Here is an 18,892-nt window from a genome sequence, read left to right on the forward strand (position 1 = left end):
AGATTGTAGATGATTTTCTAATACTACAGACAAACAACAGTGCAAAAATACAATTCCAAGGATACAATGTACAGACAAAACGAAAATGATGATGGGCAAACTGGGTGGAGGGTTGAAGATCTATAATTTTCTAAAAAACGTACAGGATTTTACAGAGAGAGAAATGTCAGTGAGAGTGAGAGTGGAAAACAGAGAAAATGGACCCGTTTGAAGAGGAAAAAAAGATGGAAAAACGGGGTTTTTGATGAGAGAGAAAAAGAAGAAAGTGAGTAGGGTTCTATAGATACAGGGTACAGGTATAATATATAAAATGTACATTTCTAGAATGCCTTATCCAGATTGATCCACTCTAAACGGTCCACTGCTTGCCACGTTGTTCGGTGCCACCTGACAGTACATTTCATATCGGAGATCGGCGGGAAGTTCGTTTGAAAGTGAAGCGAACATTTGGGACGGTGAGTGGGCGGGGTCACTGATGATGGTTCGCATCGCGAGCATTTTTAGTGAGGGCACTGAAAAAAGAATGGTGAGTTAAGGAGTATAGAGTGGCCTAAATTTCTGAACATGATTTTGCTAGGCCACCGTAGTTGATGGTCCAGCAATGGTCTACCATGCATCTGATGTGTTTTCTAGGTCATTTAACATCACTTTTTCAAGTTGAATTTTTTAGGCCATGCACTTTTATGGGCTAGAAACGATCTGATATTTACATAGTAGGATTCCTAGGCCATTTTGACATGATGGACTAACTTTTTCAAGTTGAATTTTCTAGGCCACCAACTTTTATGACCTAGAAACGAACTGACATTCCCCTGGTGTATTTTCTAGGCCATTAACCATGGTGGCCTGGAAAGCTCAGCAAAAATTAGGCCACGATGTTAGCCTAGAACGCATTGAGTCTTTCGAAAAGCACAGAATACTTACAGAAATCAAGAACATGAAGATCGGAGAGATCCGACAGTCCACTTGGTGAGATATTTCCATTAAACGCATTCGGCGATGCCAATGGATGACACGTGGATGGGTTTGGCATGGTTCCACCGAAAATGTACACTTTTCCACTGGAAATCACCGAACAATGACGTCGTCTGGCAGTTGGATACGTGCCGCGAACATCGATGACACTCCACGACTCTTCCTTGGGATTGAAACAGTAGAGCTCATTGTAGTGCTTGTTTCGTGTTCCCAAATATCCACCAAACATGTACATCTTTCCACCGTGGACCCATGTCGAGTGACTACGTCTTCCGCCTGGACGACATGAACTTCTCGCTTCGACTTTTGTCCATTCCTGTGTTTCGAGATCGAGAGCCATCAGCGAGTCATCGTAGAGATCTTGTGTTGTGTGGAACTGAAATTCCGTTTTGAATAAGGGGTTGGGTTAGTTATGAGGGAGATTCGGGAGGATTCCTCCCGTAGAAATTCATATGTTGAGTAACGGTTAGTTTCAAATAAAGAAGAAAGCACCACACCACTCCAACCAGCCAAGAGTTAGGGAATGTTAGAGAACAGGGTATACAGAATCGAAATTTCTATCATATTCTAGAATCTCTGTAACCCTGGAACACGACGTCTTCAAATGAAGATGCCGTGTAGTTCAAAAGCCAACAGTCTTCGTGCAAAGCAAGCAATTTTTAATAGAAAGAGTGAAAATGCTCTATTATTCTGATACAAAGAAATCGGAGGTCCCACAACGACAACTACCGTAACCTAATTTTTTTTATTTTATTTTCTGGAAGTTTTGTCTAGCTTTTCACTGATTTTCGTCGAGAAAAAAAACTGACTGATAACGGTCGAAAAATGAGATAAAGATACTTTAAAATATTTCAGGGTACGGTAGTTGAGACCTTCGGCCACGGCCACCGCCGTTTCTCTTCCACAGCGATTTATATGTGCCGGAATAACAAATTTCAGAGCTTTTCCATAACACCAACACCTTCATAAAATCCCAAATGAAATGTGTTAATAGCCTAAAGAAACCAAAGAAAAACTGCCAAGTCTCACTGCACACGTACCAAGTGCTCATCACCGACCTGACCATTATGGTCACTTCTGCCGCCGAAAATGTACATGACGCCATCGATCACCGACGCCGTGTGGAAGTCTCTCCAAAGCGGTGCCGTTCCGGAGGTGTGAATCTGACGCCACGTGGCGGTGGCGAAGTCAAAAGCGTACGTCTCCTGACTGAATCGTTGGGTGTCCTCCTCGAAACCGCCGAACACGTACATTTGATGATTCCAGATGCAGGCGGTGTGACCATCACGTGCCGGTGGGATGAATCCTTTGATTTCCAATTTTCGCCAGAGGTTCTTTTCTGCAAAATGGGTAAAAATTTTGGGCCTAAAAACTTTGTTATTTTGATTTTATCTCTGTTCTTTGATTTTTTGTTTTTCGATATATAAAAATTTGGTGTTTTTGTAACGGAAAGCATGTGAAATTCAGCCCTTAAAAAACTGAAAATTTCGTAAAAATCCAAGTTTTGCACTCAGAAAAACCTGAATAATTTTACTTTTTTCGCTTTTTATTTCCAATTTTTCGCAGTCTTAAAATTGATTATCAGCTCATTTTCAACTCTTTTTGATTACAAGTCGATTTTAGAGTTTTTTTTGAAGCTTCGCGGTCATTTTTCACATAGAAAAGCAAATTTTTCCTTTGAAAAAATCAGAATTTCAAGGGGATTTTCTATGATTTTCTGCAAAATTTTTATACTTTTTTAAAAAGGGTTTTCCGCTATTTTTGATAATTCTTTTTTTGATTTTTCTGAATACTTTTATTTGAAATTTGCAAACACAATTAAGGCTTCTGTTTCGGTCGGTCGAAAATCGCCGACCGCCGACCGACCGAAAGACGACCGCGCCGGCCGATTTCGTGCATATGCGCATGAAAATACGAATTTTTGCGTACGAAGCATCTCATTTCACGACAAACGAGGCATTTAGTGAGTTCCCGACCGAATGGAAACCTTAAACACAACCACGTCAAAATGCAGACAAAAGTTTTCTACAGTAATCTACAGTAAACTTCACGAACACCGTTCCATCAACTTTCGGACAAAAAACCGGAAAACCGAGAAAGAATTTTTGAAAATAGCTAGAAAACGTGCAAAATGATAGATTTTTCTCCAATTTCTTACCTGGATCGTACTCATGTAACATATTACATGCTCCATAATCATCGTTTCGTCCTCCCCACACATACGCCTTCCCATCATATTCCACTGCCGTATGCCCATATCGTTGAAACGGTACCGTACCGCCCAACTTCTCACTTCCTGCCGATTTCGCGTGAATTTCCTGTAGAGAGCAGACTGCGTCTTCATGCATATAGCAAGGATTCAATTTGGTCCATCGGAAGTTTTCTGTAAACCGGTTCTATTTTTGACAAGGATTTTTTTCTCGATAGTCGTTGGCCCATTTGATTGATAACGAAACCAATCGGTTATCAAATCAACTAAACACATGTTTTTAGTAGGGGTTTTACGGTCAGAAATCGAAGGAATTCTTTTTTGAAAAAGAAGAAAAAGATCAAAAACGAAGAAGACGTACGGGTATCCAAAACGTGCACATCGACTGGATCACGAGGGTCGGTCGTTTCGCCACTACAGTAGCCGCCGAATGTGTACACCTGAAAAGTGACTGATAAAAGGGGGGGGGGGTTTTGAGCAACAGACTCTATGAAGTTTGAAAAGCTGTTGGAGCTCTGTGTCTCTCAATTTCACACGCTCTCTCGGCGCGTGTTTCCATATCGTCAGACTTTGAAATCATTACAAGGGAACCTCAACACATGTAAACCCAGACTTCTATGAACATTTCAAGATAGGTTATGAATAGTCTATTTACACACTTCTGAAAATTTTAGAATTCGCTTGCCAGTTACAGTCGAGTTATATCAGTTTTGTATCAAAAATCGCGTTGTTTCAGTGCAAAATCAGAGATTTTCTCCGCTCATAGGACGTTCCACAACATGAAATTTGTTGTTTATACTTTGAATTCAATGAAATTTCGTATTTCAGACATTTTCTAGAATTTTTATTTTTCATTGAATTCTAAGTATAACACAACAAATATCATATTCTAAAACGTCCAATGAGCGAAGGAAATCTTTATTTTTGCACTGGAAAACACGATTTTTGGTAGTGAAACTGATATAACTCGGGTGAAACTAGCGAGCGCGTTCTGAAATCGTCAGTGGTGTCTAGATAGGCTACTCTAAAACTGTCCTGAAATTTTCATCATAATCTGGGTTTACAAGGTGTTGAGGTTTTTTACAAGGCACGATTTAAGACTATTATACGCACAGCTGACTCTCCGTCTCTTAACTTCTCACGCTCTCTCGGCGCAAAACTTCAAATTGTTACGATTCGAAAAAGAGCTCCAAAATGGAGATTTTTCGGGCCAGACTGGAAAAAATCCGTTTGAACTATGAGTTTTAGGATTTTAAATTTTTTCCGTGCATAATTCAAAAGTCTTAATGAAAAATTGAATTTCAAGCGACGAAGCGTTTCTAGCGTCTAAAATTGTTGAAACGCTTAAAATTGGCTTACTCAAACAGTGCTAATTTTTACATGTTTTCTAAAAGTCCCCTTGAATTTCAATTTCAGCCAAATGTTCAGTCAAAAGGTCAATAACTATATCGTCGACCAGCTATTGAAAATACACCCTCTCCCCTCGTGGTCGTCGTTTTTTCACCGATAAGCGAGAAAAAGCGCGGCGGAGAAGGTGAAAGTGAACAGCTGTTGAACGGAAATTATAGTTTAGGCCGACAATTATTTTTTGAATTTCAATTTCTAAAGGGCCGTACTCTAGATCCAACTGCGATCGCCGCATGATTCACTCGTCTCGGACCACCTTCCAAATGTACCGTCCATGTTGCCATAGTGCTGAAAATTGGAAAATTTAGCCTAAATTATTTAGGTCAGAAATGAGAATTAGATAAGAGAGAGCCAAAAAAAATTTTTTGGCGTTTGCTTTTTCAGAGAAAAAAGTGTAAACAAGAGGAATCAGTCACGTGGGGAGGAGAGCAAAATTTAGGTGAAGAAATTTCGGGAAAAAAATGTGAATTCAGAAAAAATGCATAAATTCATTGAAGCGAGGAAAAAAAAATAGAAATTTCCAGAATTTTCTATTTTCGGACTAACGAATACATAGTGAAACGGAACACCCGCCAAAATAAAGCGGAAAGAAGAGGGTCCGTCCTCAACACAAAAAAACATTCAGTACACATTGAAAGTGCGGGAGAGTGTGTAGAGTTTGGAGGGTGGCGAGAGAAACAGAGAAGAAGACATGATGTTGATGATGGGTCGTGTTGTGTTGGTATTCTCGCCCGTGTTAGCCAAGAAGACGTGAAAATGAGACAAATAGGGGAAACGGAGAAGAAGACGTTGCCATGGAGAGGATTAGGAGGGAGAGAGCCAGCAGACCAGAGGATTAGCATTTATTTTTGAAAGATTTTAGAATTTTCGAAAATTAAAGACTTTAAAATCCCGCCTATTTTCTCGATCAAATTTCAAAAAATATATAAATTTCCCACACTACGTAATCGAGGGATTTGTAACCAGATTCATGTCTATAGATAATAAATCTGTGTATGTTTTGACTTTTCTAGAACCAAATGACGAATTTTAAATCGAAATTACACTATTGAACCTCTGTGACTAATAAGGAATAGGTCAGAGGGCGCAGGGTTTCCGACGTTTTTGAAGGCTAAAACGGGAAAACGAAGATGGATGAGTGGGGGAGGGAGGAAGGGCATTTCGGACGTTATTTGAAATGATTTCACCTTATTTTTAAAATTTCCGGAATTTTGATATGAAAAAGCGCGAAAAATTGGCTGCAAAAAATGAAAGAAAATTATGAATATGAAAAGTAATTCCGCTCGAGACCCGCAAGAAAACTTTTCGCCATGCGCCTTTGACATATTGTAGAAAGCTCTGATTCCGAAAAAAAAATCGAAAAAACTGGCCAGAAAAGAATGACGAAAAATAAATGCTCCTTCAAGGATTTCGCTATTGTCAAAAAACAAATTTTCGCGCCAAAAAAATGTATTCTAATTACACTTTTACCGGAGGAAGTAATGTAAATGCGCTCGAATGCTAATTTTTCAAAAAGACGTCGGTCTCGACACGAAAGCTTCGAATTAAACCACCGAGTTCTACGGTTTTATGCCTGCATTCCATCGGAAAAGGCGCGGGAAAAATTTATTTGAAAAAACGTTCCAGAAAAATCGCCGTGTGGTGAGCTAAATTGTCAAAAAGCAAAATTTTGAGAGCTCAAAAAATAACCTAATCGTGTCAAGAAATTCGATAACCTTAAAGAAAAAATTATGTAGAAATTTCAAGAAAATAGAGAGATCTACTGCTTGGGGATTTCAAAAGCTCACACGCTCACTTCTGAGCAGAGAGAGATCAGGAAAAGGTGCGGCTCGATTTTTCCAAGAAATCTGACATTTGGAGGATTAATTTGCAAGAATAAAAGAGCAAACTAGAGCCTCTTCCTTACTAATTAAAAATATCAAATTCGATCTAGTACACAGATTCTAGGTATACCTGACCTCTACTCTAAAACAACCAGTTCACCGAAGACGCAAGAAACATGACAACTAAGATCAACCTACTAAAGAACGACAAGTAAATGACACTCTCGACAAAAAACTCCCGCCCCATCGTGACCCTCTCGCCCACCATCAGATGAGAAGATCTTTCGAGAGAAAAGGTGGCGAGATGCCGATCACCATAACTACTGAAGTAGATTGAAACTAGAGATATCAGTAGAACAATGGCAATGAATGGGCGGAGCCTAGTTCATGACTTTTGAAATCTCTGCATGATGGGGGCCCATTGTTAAGAAGATCATGATCACGCGCCCCCGACGACCCCAAAGAAGGTCTTACGAATGAATTTGAATGGCAGGAGAGAAGGCACAATTTGAAGAGAAATAAGAAGAAGGTCATTCAATTGACTTCTTGCGAACGTTTTTTTTCTTTCAACAAAACCCTTCAGATTTTGGTAAAACTCTTGAAATTTTCAGTCGACGACTAAATTGAAAAAAAAGAAAGTAGTAAAGAACATTAGTTCAATATCCCAAGGGAAAAGACAATGGAATTTTTTTCGTTTCTTCGTTTCCTTTGGAACAACTAAAAACTTCATTAGTACTCCATTCGCTTCTCCTAATTGACAATAAGAAAACTCAATTTTCTCCAACTCCTCCCGATCATGTGAGCAGTTCCGAATGAGTTTGACCGAAAAGTGAAAAGTGAAAAAAAGTATATGGGACCATTAAAATGACTCTCTATCTTTTGTCGCGTCGTCACACATCTCAAAGCATCTCGAAAAACTCAACAGCTGTCCGGAAAAAAACTAGACAGGATTAGACACATCTCTTTTTTTCGATTTGTCATGAACGATTAAAAAGGAGAACTTTTTGAAGTTTTAGACGTCATGAGCTTTTGTCGGTAACAGGTGGATCGGTTCAAACATCGAAACGAAACACCGCTAATCAAAAGCGTGGGAGTCTTGCTTGCAACGATAAACAGCGAACATTTCAGAGAACAAAAAATGTATATATATATAAATTTTTTTACTTCGCTCTTTCATGAAAAATCTTGAAGAAATCGAAAAAAGCATTTTTTGACCATTCTCGGTAATATCGTGTCAAGACCCTAGCTCTCCCGAGAATGTTCCTTTACAACTGTTTTTTACGAGAATAACCTCAAAAAAATCCCCCTTTCAAAGCAATTCTTGGAAATTTTTTCAAATAAAAATTACAGAAAAAAATTGATTGAGTTAGAGAGAATTTCGAAGGAAAATAATGGAAAATCGCTAGAAAAAGAATAAATTAACAATTTCGCGGCGGTTTCGTGTCGAAACCTTTCTATGTCGAAGAATGCCCCTTTAAAGGAGTACGGTTTAGGTTTTCTTTCTTTTTTTTCTTTTTTTTTCGCTGGAATGGACGGATAACAAAACATTTCCCGCAAGAATTTTTTTATGAGAAAGTAATTTCAACCGAAATCTCTCAGCCAAAGCACCTAAAAAATGAAGTGAATCTTCCCACTGTTATTGTTATTTGCTTAAGCCCTCCAACTAACTTCTCTGCCTGGTGTGTATAGGAAGAGAATGAAGCGGCCGGAAGAATGAGGATGGCTTTTTCCAGAAAAATGTATACAGTTGGTAGTTAAAGACTAGTAGTACAAGAAGAACCTTCTGAATACGCGGAAGAAAGAAATATGCTAATAGGTGGTGTCATTGTACATGAGGTCTTTTTTCTCTCTGTGGTGGAATGATGAGATAGAATAACAAATGGAGCGCACTTGGTAATCTTGTGTTAAGCCATTCCAAATACTGCAAGAAAGATTATTCAGATGGGAAAGGAAAATGGCACACCTAAAAGCTCAAAAGTGCCTGCTCTTTCTTCTTCTCTTCCTCTCATTTCTTGTGTCAAATGGATTCTATTCTCTTTTTTCTATTCTCCTGTCTCTCGTTTTTTTTCCCGCTGTCTGAGGGCAAAGTGTGCCAAACAAATAGAAAATGAATGAGAGAGAGAGAGAGAGGAAACGTGAAGAGAATTCGAGGAAGAGACCGGAATTTTTAGTAAATTGAGAGTTACTATAGATGTTCGGATAGGTATCTATGGGAAGTTTGAAATCTCGAATGAAGAAAAATTTTCGAAATTTCCCCGCGGAGGTGTGTAGACTATGAGCATAAAAAATGAGGAAGAACAAATGAAAAAAAGGCTTTGAAACTTTGCATCATTCTTCAAAAAAATACCTATTCGAATTCCCGCCTAAACTGAATTTTTCCAGGTTTTTAGACCTAGTCATTACAGGTTTGACATGAATTTGAGAACAAGATCCGAAAAAAATATGTTCCAGAACCTGAAGTAAAAAAGGAAAACTACAGTAGGCGATTTCTGCGAGATGCCAATAGTACCACCTATGCGCCTTTGAACAAAAAAAATACCTAAAATAATCTCATGGAACGTAACCATGTACGCAAACTCGAGCTCAATTACTTAATGAGCTCAATTACTGTAAATGCTCTGATAGCAGTCCAACCGATACCTACACTTTTAGCTCAATTATCTCGGTTCCTATGAGAGATATCTAAAAATAGTCAACTGATAAAATATTGACCATAATATCAGAAATAATTTATCAGTTGATCACTTTTTGATGTCTTGAACACGAACCGAGATATTTGAGCTCAAATTCAAGTACCGTATTTCGTCTAATAGAAGCCCATTCAAGCCGTCGAATTTGAGCTCATATATCTCACTTCTTGTTAGAAATATCACAAAGTTTTTACCTAACAAAACATTTATCATAATTTCAAAAATATTTTATCAGTCAACCTCTTTTTGATATCTTTCACAGGAACCGAGATAATTGAGCTTAAAAATGACGGTTTGGGTGGGCTTCTATTAGAGAAAATACGATCCTTGAGTTTGAGCTCAATTCTCTCGGTTACTGTAAGAGATGTAGAAAATCTATCAATTGATAAAATATTGGTGCTATTGTGATAAACAATTTATCACTTGAAACATTTTGACATCTCTTACAGAAACGGAGATAATTGGGCTCAAAACGCAAGGTCATTCTCATTCTGATAAGCTCAAACTGCTTCTAGAAATCATCATTGGCGTACGAGGTTGCTCACCATAACCCAAACAAAAAAAAAGCCAAGAAAAAAAATTGCAAATAGAAAGTAGGTAACTGCCGTGTCGATCCCACTACTTTCAACACACATTCAATCAACTAGGCGTGACTGCCATCTCCATCTCTGCGTCTCTCAATCTCTCGCCTCTCTCTTTCCCAACTTTTGATGTCTGCGTCTTATAGACAGGTACAAAAAAAACTACACCACCTCTCGACTTTCACCCTGATCTGCCATTGTTGTTGTTTTGTTATCTTGATCCGATCGGGGGGAGATTTTCGAAGAGGATTATAGATGGATTGCGGCAAAAAATTGGATTTTTTAAGGTGATTTCCGTTTTGTATTGGACGAAAAAAACCAAGTATTTGAAATGTAAAAGGTCACAAAACCGGTTTATCAAATTGAGAAGACGAGATACAATACCGAAGATCATTTTTCTAGTAATTTATTACTATTCGAGTTACTGCGTACTTGTATGTTGAACACATTTCAGAAGACAGAAAGAAATTGGTTTTTGTTTTTGTGTCTAGAAATTTTGGGAGGCATTAGAGGAATGGAGAGAGCAATAACAATAAGATGTGGGGGATCAAACTAAAAACAAAAAGTTCGAAATTGAAAGTCTTGCACTTGACAAAACAAAATTGGAGCCGGAAACGATTCGCGAAAGGAAAATATTTAGACAAAGCTCACGGAAGGGGAATTAAATAATAGGGCCTCTCTAATAGAAGGGCCCTTCGAGAAGGGTTTCGAAAAATAGAAGGGCCCTCTGTAACAAAAGGGCTCTCCGGAGTTACCTGGGAAAAATAGAAGGCCGGCCCTTCCAATACATGTCTTACGGTAGTTTTGAAAATTTAAAAAACTGGCACGCAGCCAAATTTTACGGCAAAAAAGTCAATTCACCCAGAATTGACATAATTGCTGACTGTAAAAGAAATTCTGGACGATTCTGAAAGATTCTCTTGAAATCAAAAAAAAAAAAAAAATTAAAACCACTCGAATTAAGTATTCAAAATGATGTCAGAAAATGGAACCAAACCACAAGAGAGGGGGCTTGATGACTAACAAGAAATGATTCTCGAACAACATTGGTGTCTTTGAGTCCTCTTCCCCATTACAGTGTAATCTTTTGTCGGCTTCTCGTGTCTTTCAGAAAAAGGGAAGTCTTCTTCTTTTCTCTGCGTCTCTCTCCCTCTATTTTCCTAATGAACAGGGTTTCAAAAAAAAGAAGAGGACACACACACATACAGAAGATGTCAAGTGTAACAATTCCCGTCCATTTTGAAACAAGTAATTTCGAGAAGGTCGCCTCGAGAATAATGAGGCTGATGAAGGGAAGGGAAGGAAACCTGTTTTTGATCAGTTACAGCGAAAAAGAGAGTCTCTGAAACTGTTATGAGACATTTCACGACTACTACTATTAACCGAGACCGTTTTTGTCACTTTTATGAGGTCAGGGGGGTGATGAAGCTTTGGAACGGGATTACAGTTGGGGACAAGGACTAGGGTTAGTTAATGTGAAATCAGAGAAATAGGGTTTTGACCTTATTACAGTACCGGTGGATAAGATATTCAAAAAACTAATTTTCAAATGATTTCCGACAGTTTTCAGTGGTTTGGAGCTCGAATGTCAAGTTCCTTCGAGGATTAAAGATTCTGATGCCTCTTTCCCAAACAAGTAAAAGTTTCAAATTTCAAATGTTTATCACTATGTTAAGAAGAAGCACGTGGTTGTCCTGATAGTGTCTATCAGATGCTCTCTTACACAGATGGTCAACAATAGACTTTTTACAGACCGGTACAAAGTATAGAAAAATGGTTTTTTATATGATAAGACAACAACTCGTATTTGAGAGAAACGCACGGAGTTTTAGAAGAACGGGGTAAGGTGCAAAGTTGCGGAAAAGGGAATGTTTCGAGAAACGAATGGAAAATTAGAAGTGGATGGTTAGGTAGTTTTGTGGCTTGCTGGGAACCCAGAAATCCCTGAATTTGAAAATTCTGAACTTCCGAAACACGGAAATTCAGAAGTTCAGAAATTCAGAAATTCAGAAATTCGGAAATTCAGAAATTCAGAAATTCAGAAATTCAGAAATTCAAAAGTTTGGGATTACTGAAACTCGGGAACACTGAAATTTTAAGATTCATAGATTTTGAAATTCAAAAAACTCGAGAAACCGAATCAATAAAAAAACTTCAAAAAGTTATACTTTCGAGTACAAACACACTGGTTTCTTTCTTGTTTTTCCAACAAAAAAGTTAAAAAGGGTTAAAAAGTGAATAAGTAAAAAACGAACGAGGGGAGAGAGGAATGAAAGTAAAAAGAGGGATTCGAAAGTAGAAGACGACCTGAACACCACTTTTTGCCTATTATACGGGTGGTGTTGTGTTCGGTTTTATTGGTGTAAACGTTTTATCGGCTGATGCAAATCTGAAAGAACACCACGGTGTTGGGATCTGAAAATGGGTGTCGGGAAAAGAAATGATTGTCCATAATTTGGAAAATTATCCAAAAAACATTTCCCCTCTTTCCTTAAAGGTGGGGGGACATGAAAAAAATAATGTTCTCGAAATTCCGTTCAAAGATGCCCCTCGAGGAGTTGAACTTGTGAAGGCGAGGATTGAGGGTGCGGCGCCGCTACCGACTCTGAGCCACGCGGGCAAAGATAAAGCGGACGCCCGATTGCATACATAAAGGCGAGGACGACAGCTGTACGCAGAGTGACATTAAGCGTTGTACACCGTGACGGTAGAATGCATACTCTAGCTACAAAAAAACTACGAAAAATCTACTGTCCCCCCACCTTTAAAAAAAGGTGACTTTCGATGTCTATAAACATTAATGGACTTTGTTGGATAAACCTAAAAACTGCCAGGTCTACTAAACGAAAACGGTGCTTTAGTTTTGTAATTGACAACTTTTTGTAATAAATTCATACAAATGAGATGAACCGCTTGAAACCGACCAAGTGCCTGGACTTCAAAAAAATAGCGTTGAGTTCAGACTTTCAAGCGGTATATGTCACTCGAATGAACAGGTACAAAAAAGTTGTCAACTACAAAATTGAAGTTATATTTTTGATTAGTAGACCTGGAAAATGTCAGACCTATCCAGCGTAATTTCCAGGATTTCTGAGACAGTCAAAATCGACTACTTTCAAAAAACGTGAAACGTTTTTAAGTTCTTCATCCAATTTTTTAGAGAATGATTGCTCTGCGTGTCATTTGGTTACACTTGGATTTTTAGAACTCTCTTAAACAGAAATGTCAAAAATTTTGGACAGAATTGAGACTTTTTTCGAGAACCGTCTTGGTTTAAAATTCGATGTATGTTGCTGGCCTAGGAGTCCAAACTAGTCCCCATATTTCAGAACCAGTACTCATTGCTCAGCGTTGGTTATTCAATTCTCTATGCCTCACAAATGATTCTTTTTCTGGCTGATGCAATATTTTTCTTCACTAGCGAGGATAAAAACAATAAAAAATTTGACAACTGTCTGTTCATGCTCTCATTTCATGTGTTCTCGGTAGTCAAATTTCTAGAAGAACAATTAAAATGTTGATTCTGACTTCAGGTTTTCTATGGATTGATATTCGCTCTGGTTCAACCTGAAAATAGACGAGTTTTCGGTGCTTGTGGAATTTTGGCGGTAATTTCGATTTTTTTCAACTTTCAGAACTTAAATTACAAAGAAATATTTCAGTCTGTCCAACTGGTCCTCTCAACCGCCTACTATTTCTATATATTTCTCTCCACCGACCCCAACGACACTCAACAATTGTTATACTGTAAGAGCTTCTCAAACTGGGTTACTGTAGCCATTTCCAAAATTATTCAGACACCAATCGTCTCGCGCCAATTTCCATCATTTATATGACGGTTTTGTCAGTGATCTCGGTTTTAGTGATGTGCAAGATGAGGTACCGTACTAGATTATACCATTGTTTTACTTTGAAAATTTCAGCTTCTTCCGTCCATACACAAAATTGATCACGGATTTGTACGAGGTTGAGGAGAGGAATGGGAAGAAAGCAGTTTGAGAAATTTCTAGAATTTTTTTTGGTTCATCATTTGATTTTCAATAAACTGTATTTTCATTTTTTGTTTTTTTCTAAACGGGTCCTTTTTTTCTGTTTTCCTGAACTTTCTTCTAGAAAATTATAGATCTTTGACCCCATCCAGTTTGCCCATCATCATTTTTGTCTGCATATTGTAATCCAAAAGTTTAGGAATAGTATTTTTGCACTGTTTTGTCTGTAGTAAGGTTCCGTTTCAAATGTTTTTTTGAAACTTTTGACGATAAGTTGATAATTCGTTTCAATTTCACACAGAACAATCAGAAACTTTCAAGCCTCAAAATAATCAAAAGCGTCAAAAATTCAAAAGAGTTGATCGTCAAAAAAATTTAAAAATTCTAAAAGTCGAAAGAGTCATTTGCCAAAATATTCAAATTGAAATTCATTGACTTTACTCAATTATGATTGAAATGCATCAAAAGGGTCGAATGATGATTTTTATGCGAATTGGTGAAAGTATTACTATACAACGAAAAGTAATTTAGTAGCGAGGAGCAGAGATGCCCTGCTTCCGGATTCCGGATTCTGGATTCCGAGTTCCTGATTCAACATTCCGGATTCTGAATTCCGGTTTCCAAATTTGGCTTTCCGGATTCCGCATTCCGGGTTCCATATTCCGGTTTCCTGATTTCATATTCCGGTTTCCAAATTTCGGAATTCGGTTTCCGAATTCCGGATTCCGGATTCCGGTTTCGGTTACAAAGTTCCTGATTCAACATATCGGATTCCATATTCCGGTCTCCACATTCCGGATTCCGGCATTTCATAAATGAACAATTTGAAACGGAACCTTAGTCTGTAGTATTAAAAAATCGTCTAGAACCTGAAGGATTTTTGAATTCGAATCTTTGTTTTTTTCTTACATTTCAGAGTTTTAAAAGCTTCTGACCCAAAGTTTTTGCCGTGACACTGTTTCAAATTCTCAATGTCAATTTTTTAAAGGAGTGATTGCTCTGCGTGTCTTTTGGAAAGTTTCGATTTGCACTTGGATTTTCAAACTCTTAAACTGAAATGTCAAGAATTTTGGACAGAATTACGACATTTTACGAGAACCTTTTTCGGGTAACCTTCAATGTATGTGGCTGGCCTAAAAATCCAAACTAGTCCCCAAATTTCAGAATAATTACGAAATGCTCAGCGTTGGTTATTCGATTCTCTATATCTCACAATTTGTTATTTTTCTGGCTGATGCTTGCTTTTTGTACATGAGCCCAGATCCGAAAAATACAAAATTTGAAAACTGTCTGTTCATGCTCTCATTTTTTGTGTTTTCGGTAATCGAATTCTTAGAAGAAAAAGTAAAATTCTGATTTTGATTTCAGGTTTTCTATGGATTGATATTCGCTCTGGTTCAACCTGAAAATAGACGAGTTTTCGGTGCATGCGGAATTTTGGCGGTAGTTTTGAATTTTCCACTTTCAGCATTTAAATTACAAATATTTCAGTCCATCCAACTGGTCCTCACAACCATCTTTTATTTATATATTCTTCTCTCCACTGACCTCAACGACACTCAACAATTTTTATACTGTAGGAATTTTCTAAAATTGGTTACTGTAGCCATTTCCAAAATAATTCAGACACCAATCGTCTCGCACCAATTTCCATCATTTATATGACGTTTTTGTCAGTGATCTCGGTTTGGGTTATGTGCAAGATGAGGTACCGTACTCGATTATGAACCTTTGGAATTTTAGAATTTCAGCTTCTCCCGTCCAAATACAAAAGTGATCACTGATTTGTACGAGATTGAGGAGAAGAATGAGAAGAAAGCCGTTTGAGAAAAGTTCAAGAATCTTTTTTTTTGTTGCATCATTTGATTTTCAACAAAATGTTTTGCGACCGAATAGCGTATCCGGTAGTGGTGCGGAATCTCCCACAAAATCTTTAACAAGAGAATAATTTCATTTCAATTTTTCGATTGACAAGAATAGAATTAGTAGGCGTTGTAGTCCCTTTTGGATCCATATTTAATGAGCACACTCTCATTTGGCCCATTTGCATCCGCTGGCACATCCAGCTTTGCAGCACTTCTTGTTAGCGGCAGTGGAGCAGCAGTACTGCTCGCAGCATTTGCTCTCGGAGCAGTCAGCATGCTTTGTCAGTGGTGTTACAGGCACACTTTTGGTTTTTGCAGTCTGGAAAAAAGAGTCGTTGAAAAGGAATTATAGTAACTTCATACATGTCAATGAAGAATTGAAAATAGGAAAAAATTAGCCACAAATTTGATGACCGTGGACTAAAAGAGATGTTTTGACAAGTACAGAAAAACAAATAAATGAGAAACTCAACACACTTGCAGACCATTTTTCAGTTAGTAGAGACGAATCGAATGGAGCTTTCTACTCCATTTTTTTCATCTGATTCCTTATATACAGAAACCTAGTCACGACCTGAAAATGGTCACTGATAACATCACACGGACCTATCACAATGTACAAATCGCCTAAAACCTCAGAATCACATCTTCTAAATTATCAAAACTTCCTGAAACTTTTACTAGAAATTCTTCAGAGAATTTTGAATCTTTTCCAATTTAAAAAATTGAAATCGGTTCAGGTTGAGGTATTTTTCGAATTTCGGACATAGCTCTAGTTTGTGATTGAGGCATTCTTATCAGGCAGTTTATTGGATGATGCCTGGGACAAACAACGTGTCCTTTAGGTTTGTAGTCGGATGACCTAAAAAACAAAATGTACAGCTTTTTTCACTGATTTACAAACTATAATTCTGTTATTCTTCCTGGTAAAAGTTATCTATAGATGATACCAAATTTTTCAGTTAGCTTTCTTACTGATTAACTGCTCTCCAAAACTTTTGGAATTTTGAAACTCAGCTTTTCCAGGTGTTCAGTACATTGAAACAGACGTCTGGATGACTCCTTGTGAATTTGATATCCATACTTTTTGAGGTCGTGGGATCGCCGGGTACCAAGGATCTTGATGGACACGGATGAATTGCGTTTTGTATGATTATCTGAAAAGGATTTAGACATTTGGAGCTGGGCTCACAAGTGCAATGAGAAAACCTTCAAACACAAGATTTTTCTGACCAAACTAAAAATCATTTCTGATTTCTTGAACCCCGTATTTTAAAGGTGCAGGTGTTATAAGGCAAACCACATTAGTCACAAACATCTCGGTCGGATTTTGGAGTTTGTTGTCAACATTTATCCTCCGGAAATATTTTTTTGAATCTCTTTTTGAAAGGTTTCTATATTTATTGAACACTTGGTCTATTTTTTTTTCTGCTTTATTTAAAGAGTGAAATCATTTTTTATATTTGTTTTTTCTGAAAAGGACCTTATTTGGTCCTGAATTTTAAAATTTTAATTTTCTACTCTTATTGTAATATGGATTCATCGCCTCGTTCATCAATGGTCTCCTATAAAAATAATTCTCAATCCAAACCAGAATCCACTTGTTCGATTTGCGGCCGCCCAGCCATTTGTCGGAACTATGGGGTAAGAATTACTGAAAACACTCTAATAGAAAGGCTCCCAAACCGTCAACTTTAAGACAATTTATCTGGGTTCATGCAAAAAATATCAAAAAGTGATAAACTGATAAAATGTTTATCATAATATCGGCAATATTTTATCAGTTGACCACTTTTTGATATTTCTTACAGGAAGCGAGATAAAATGACTCAAAGTTGAAAACTAGTTAGGGTCTTCCTATCATTGTTTACGGTATTTCTTTTCCTGATAAAGTTACGAATAAAATGGTTACAGGCATTCTCTTGCAATGCATGCAAGATGTTCTTTAAACGAACAACCGAAAACAATTACAAGTATCATTGTGATAATTTTGGAAACTGTCGAGACGATCTGATACTAAAATGCAGATTTTGTCGATTTCAAAAATGTGTGGAAGTTGGAATGATCAATAATTTAGTTGCGGAAATTCCAGAAATCGATGGATTATCTCAGATTTTGAATTTTTTGATCGAAAAGGATTCAAGAAGGTGTAAAAAGTTATCTGAATTCTATTCAACGGATGATCCAACGTTGGAAGATATTCTGGAGAATCGAAACTGCGTTAAGAAATCCGGCATCAAAAATTCAGCAACCCTATTTGATTGGTCCTTTGTGCTCAACTATCTTGTAGCTTCATATTTTCTAGATTTTGATTTTATATCCGAATTGCCCACTATGGACAAATTCTATGTTTTGAAGTTCAATACTTTGAAACTATGCCTTTTTGTTGGTGCCATGCGTGCTTATCAGAGCAAATGGGAACGAGTTAAATCTCCAGATGGACGAGATTACAATTCTGATGATTTCTTGGCGAAATTGGAAGATGTAAACATATCGAAAAATATAATAACATCGAGAATAGTTAGAAAAATTATACAGCTCAAAATTACCAACGAGGAATTTGTCCTGCTATGCTTGATATTTTTCTGTGATACAGGTTAGTGAAATATTTTCTCTTTTATGTTGGGGTAAAATTTTTGAAAGTGATTAAAATTTTGAATGTTTGGTATATTTAGTACCAATGAAAAAATGTCATACTTTCCCTTTTCAGTGGAAGGTAGGCAACTTTGAAGTACTGAAAAAGTTGTCCAGTTATTTTCGATTGGTCTGAAAATTTCAGAGTATACTTTAAAAAAAATAGGGCTTCATTTTTTAATTGTCAACTTTTTCATACAAATCCAATCGAGCAAGAAAACTGGTTTAAAGCGACACAACTCCCATTTCAGTGCTGTTTTCGGCACTTTTGCGGTCACAAATGACATATTTCGACAGAAAGAAATTTTAGGAGAAAGTTGTTTTAAAGGTGGTGTACGGTGAAATTTTTTATTGCATCAAAATGTGCAGAAATGCATGTAGATTGACATAAAAATAAAGAAAAAATTCAAAAAAAATTCCTTCATCGAGAAAAATGCATCGAAAAATACGATGAAAGCCCTTAGGGACGAGGTTTTTTCTAGGCCGCCCGGTGAGTAAAAGCGCGCGAATTCAAACTTTTAAAATTTTTTCGCTCGTTTTCACTGTTTTTTCAAATTTTCCGATGTATCTAAAAGAAACATTGACAAAAACCTAGAAAACGTTTGAAAAAACCGAAAAAAAAGTGAAAACAAGCGAAAAAATTTTAAAAGTTTGAATTCGCGCGCTTTTACTCACCGGGCGGCCTAAAAAAAACCTAGTCCCTAAGGGCTTTCAGCGTA

General features: G+C 37.3%; 4 protein-coding genes across 4 annotated transcripts in view; 3 read left to right on the forward strand and 1 right to left on the reverse strand.

The window, feature by feature from the left end:
• Positions 1-330: 330 nt before the first annotated feature.
• On the reverse strand, positions 331-4,875 carry CBG04780 (the record flags this gene model as incomplete). Its single annotated transcript, XM_002637917.1, has 6 exons — positions 331-512; positions 925-1,351; positions 2,016-2,314; positions 3,134-3,358; positions 3,546-3,624; positions 4,801-4,875. 6 exons carry the CDS (start codon positions 4,873-4,875, stop codon positions 331-333), a joined length of 1,287 nt encoding a protein of 428 aa, XP_002637963.1.
• Positions 4,876-13,065: 8,190 nt separating this feature from the next.
• CBG04781 lies at positions 13,066-13,684 on the forward strand (the record flags this gene model as incomplete). The annotated part of the gene is made up of 5 exons (XM_002637918.2): positions 13,066-13,170; positions 13,219-13,293; positions 13,348-13,432; positions 13,483-13,564; positions 13,609-13,684. 5 exons carry the CDS (start codon positions 13,066-13,068, stop codon positions 13,682-13,684), a joined length of 423 nt encoding a protein of 140 aa, XP_002637964.2.
• A 1,166-nt stretch (positions 13,685-14,850) lies between these two features.
• On the forward strand, positions 14,851-15,501 carry CBG27241 (the record flags this gene model as incomplete). The annotated part of the gene is made up of 5 exons (XM_045238191.1): positions 14,851-14,994; positions 15,043-15,117; positions 15,166-15,250; positions 15,301-15,382; positions 15,426-15,501. The coding sequence occupies 5 exons, from the start codon at positions 14,851-14,853 to the stop codon at positions 15,499-15,501; spliced, it is 462 nt and encodes a 153-aa protein (XP_045098349.1).
• Positions 15,502-17,072: 1,571 nt separating this feature from the next.
• Positions 17,073-18,892, forward strand: part of CBG04783 — a gene marked incomplete at both ends in the record, with an annotated part of 2,965 nt that continues 1,145 nt past the window's right edge. Inside the window, 2 exons of the mRNA XM_002637919.2 lie at positions 17,073-17,183; positions 17,454-18,135. Of these exons, the coding sequence (XP_002637965.2) occupies positions 17,073-17,183; positions 17,454-18,135 (793 nt within the window). The remainder of the gene's footprint in view (positions 17,184-17,453; positions 18,136-18,892) is intronic.

Source organism: Caenorhabditis briggsae (genome assembly GCF_000004555.2).
Source record: "Caenorhabditis briggsae complete genome, chrV, whole genome shotgun sequence".
In the NCBI taxonomy this organism is placed as follows: domain Eukaryota; kingdom Metazoa; phylum Nematoda; class Chromadorea; order Rhabditida; family Rhabditidae; genus Caenorhabditis; species Caenorhabditis briggsae.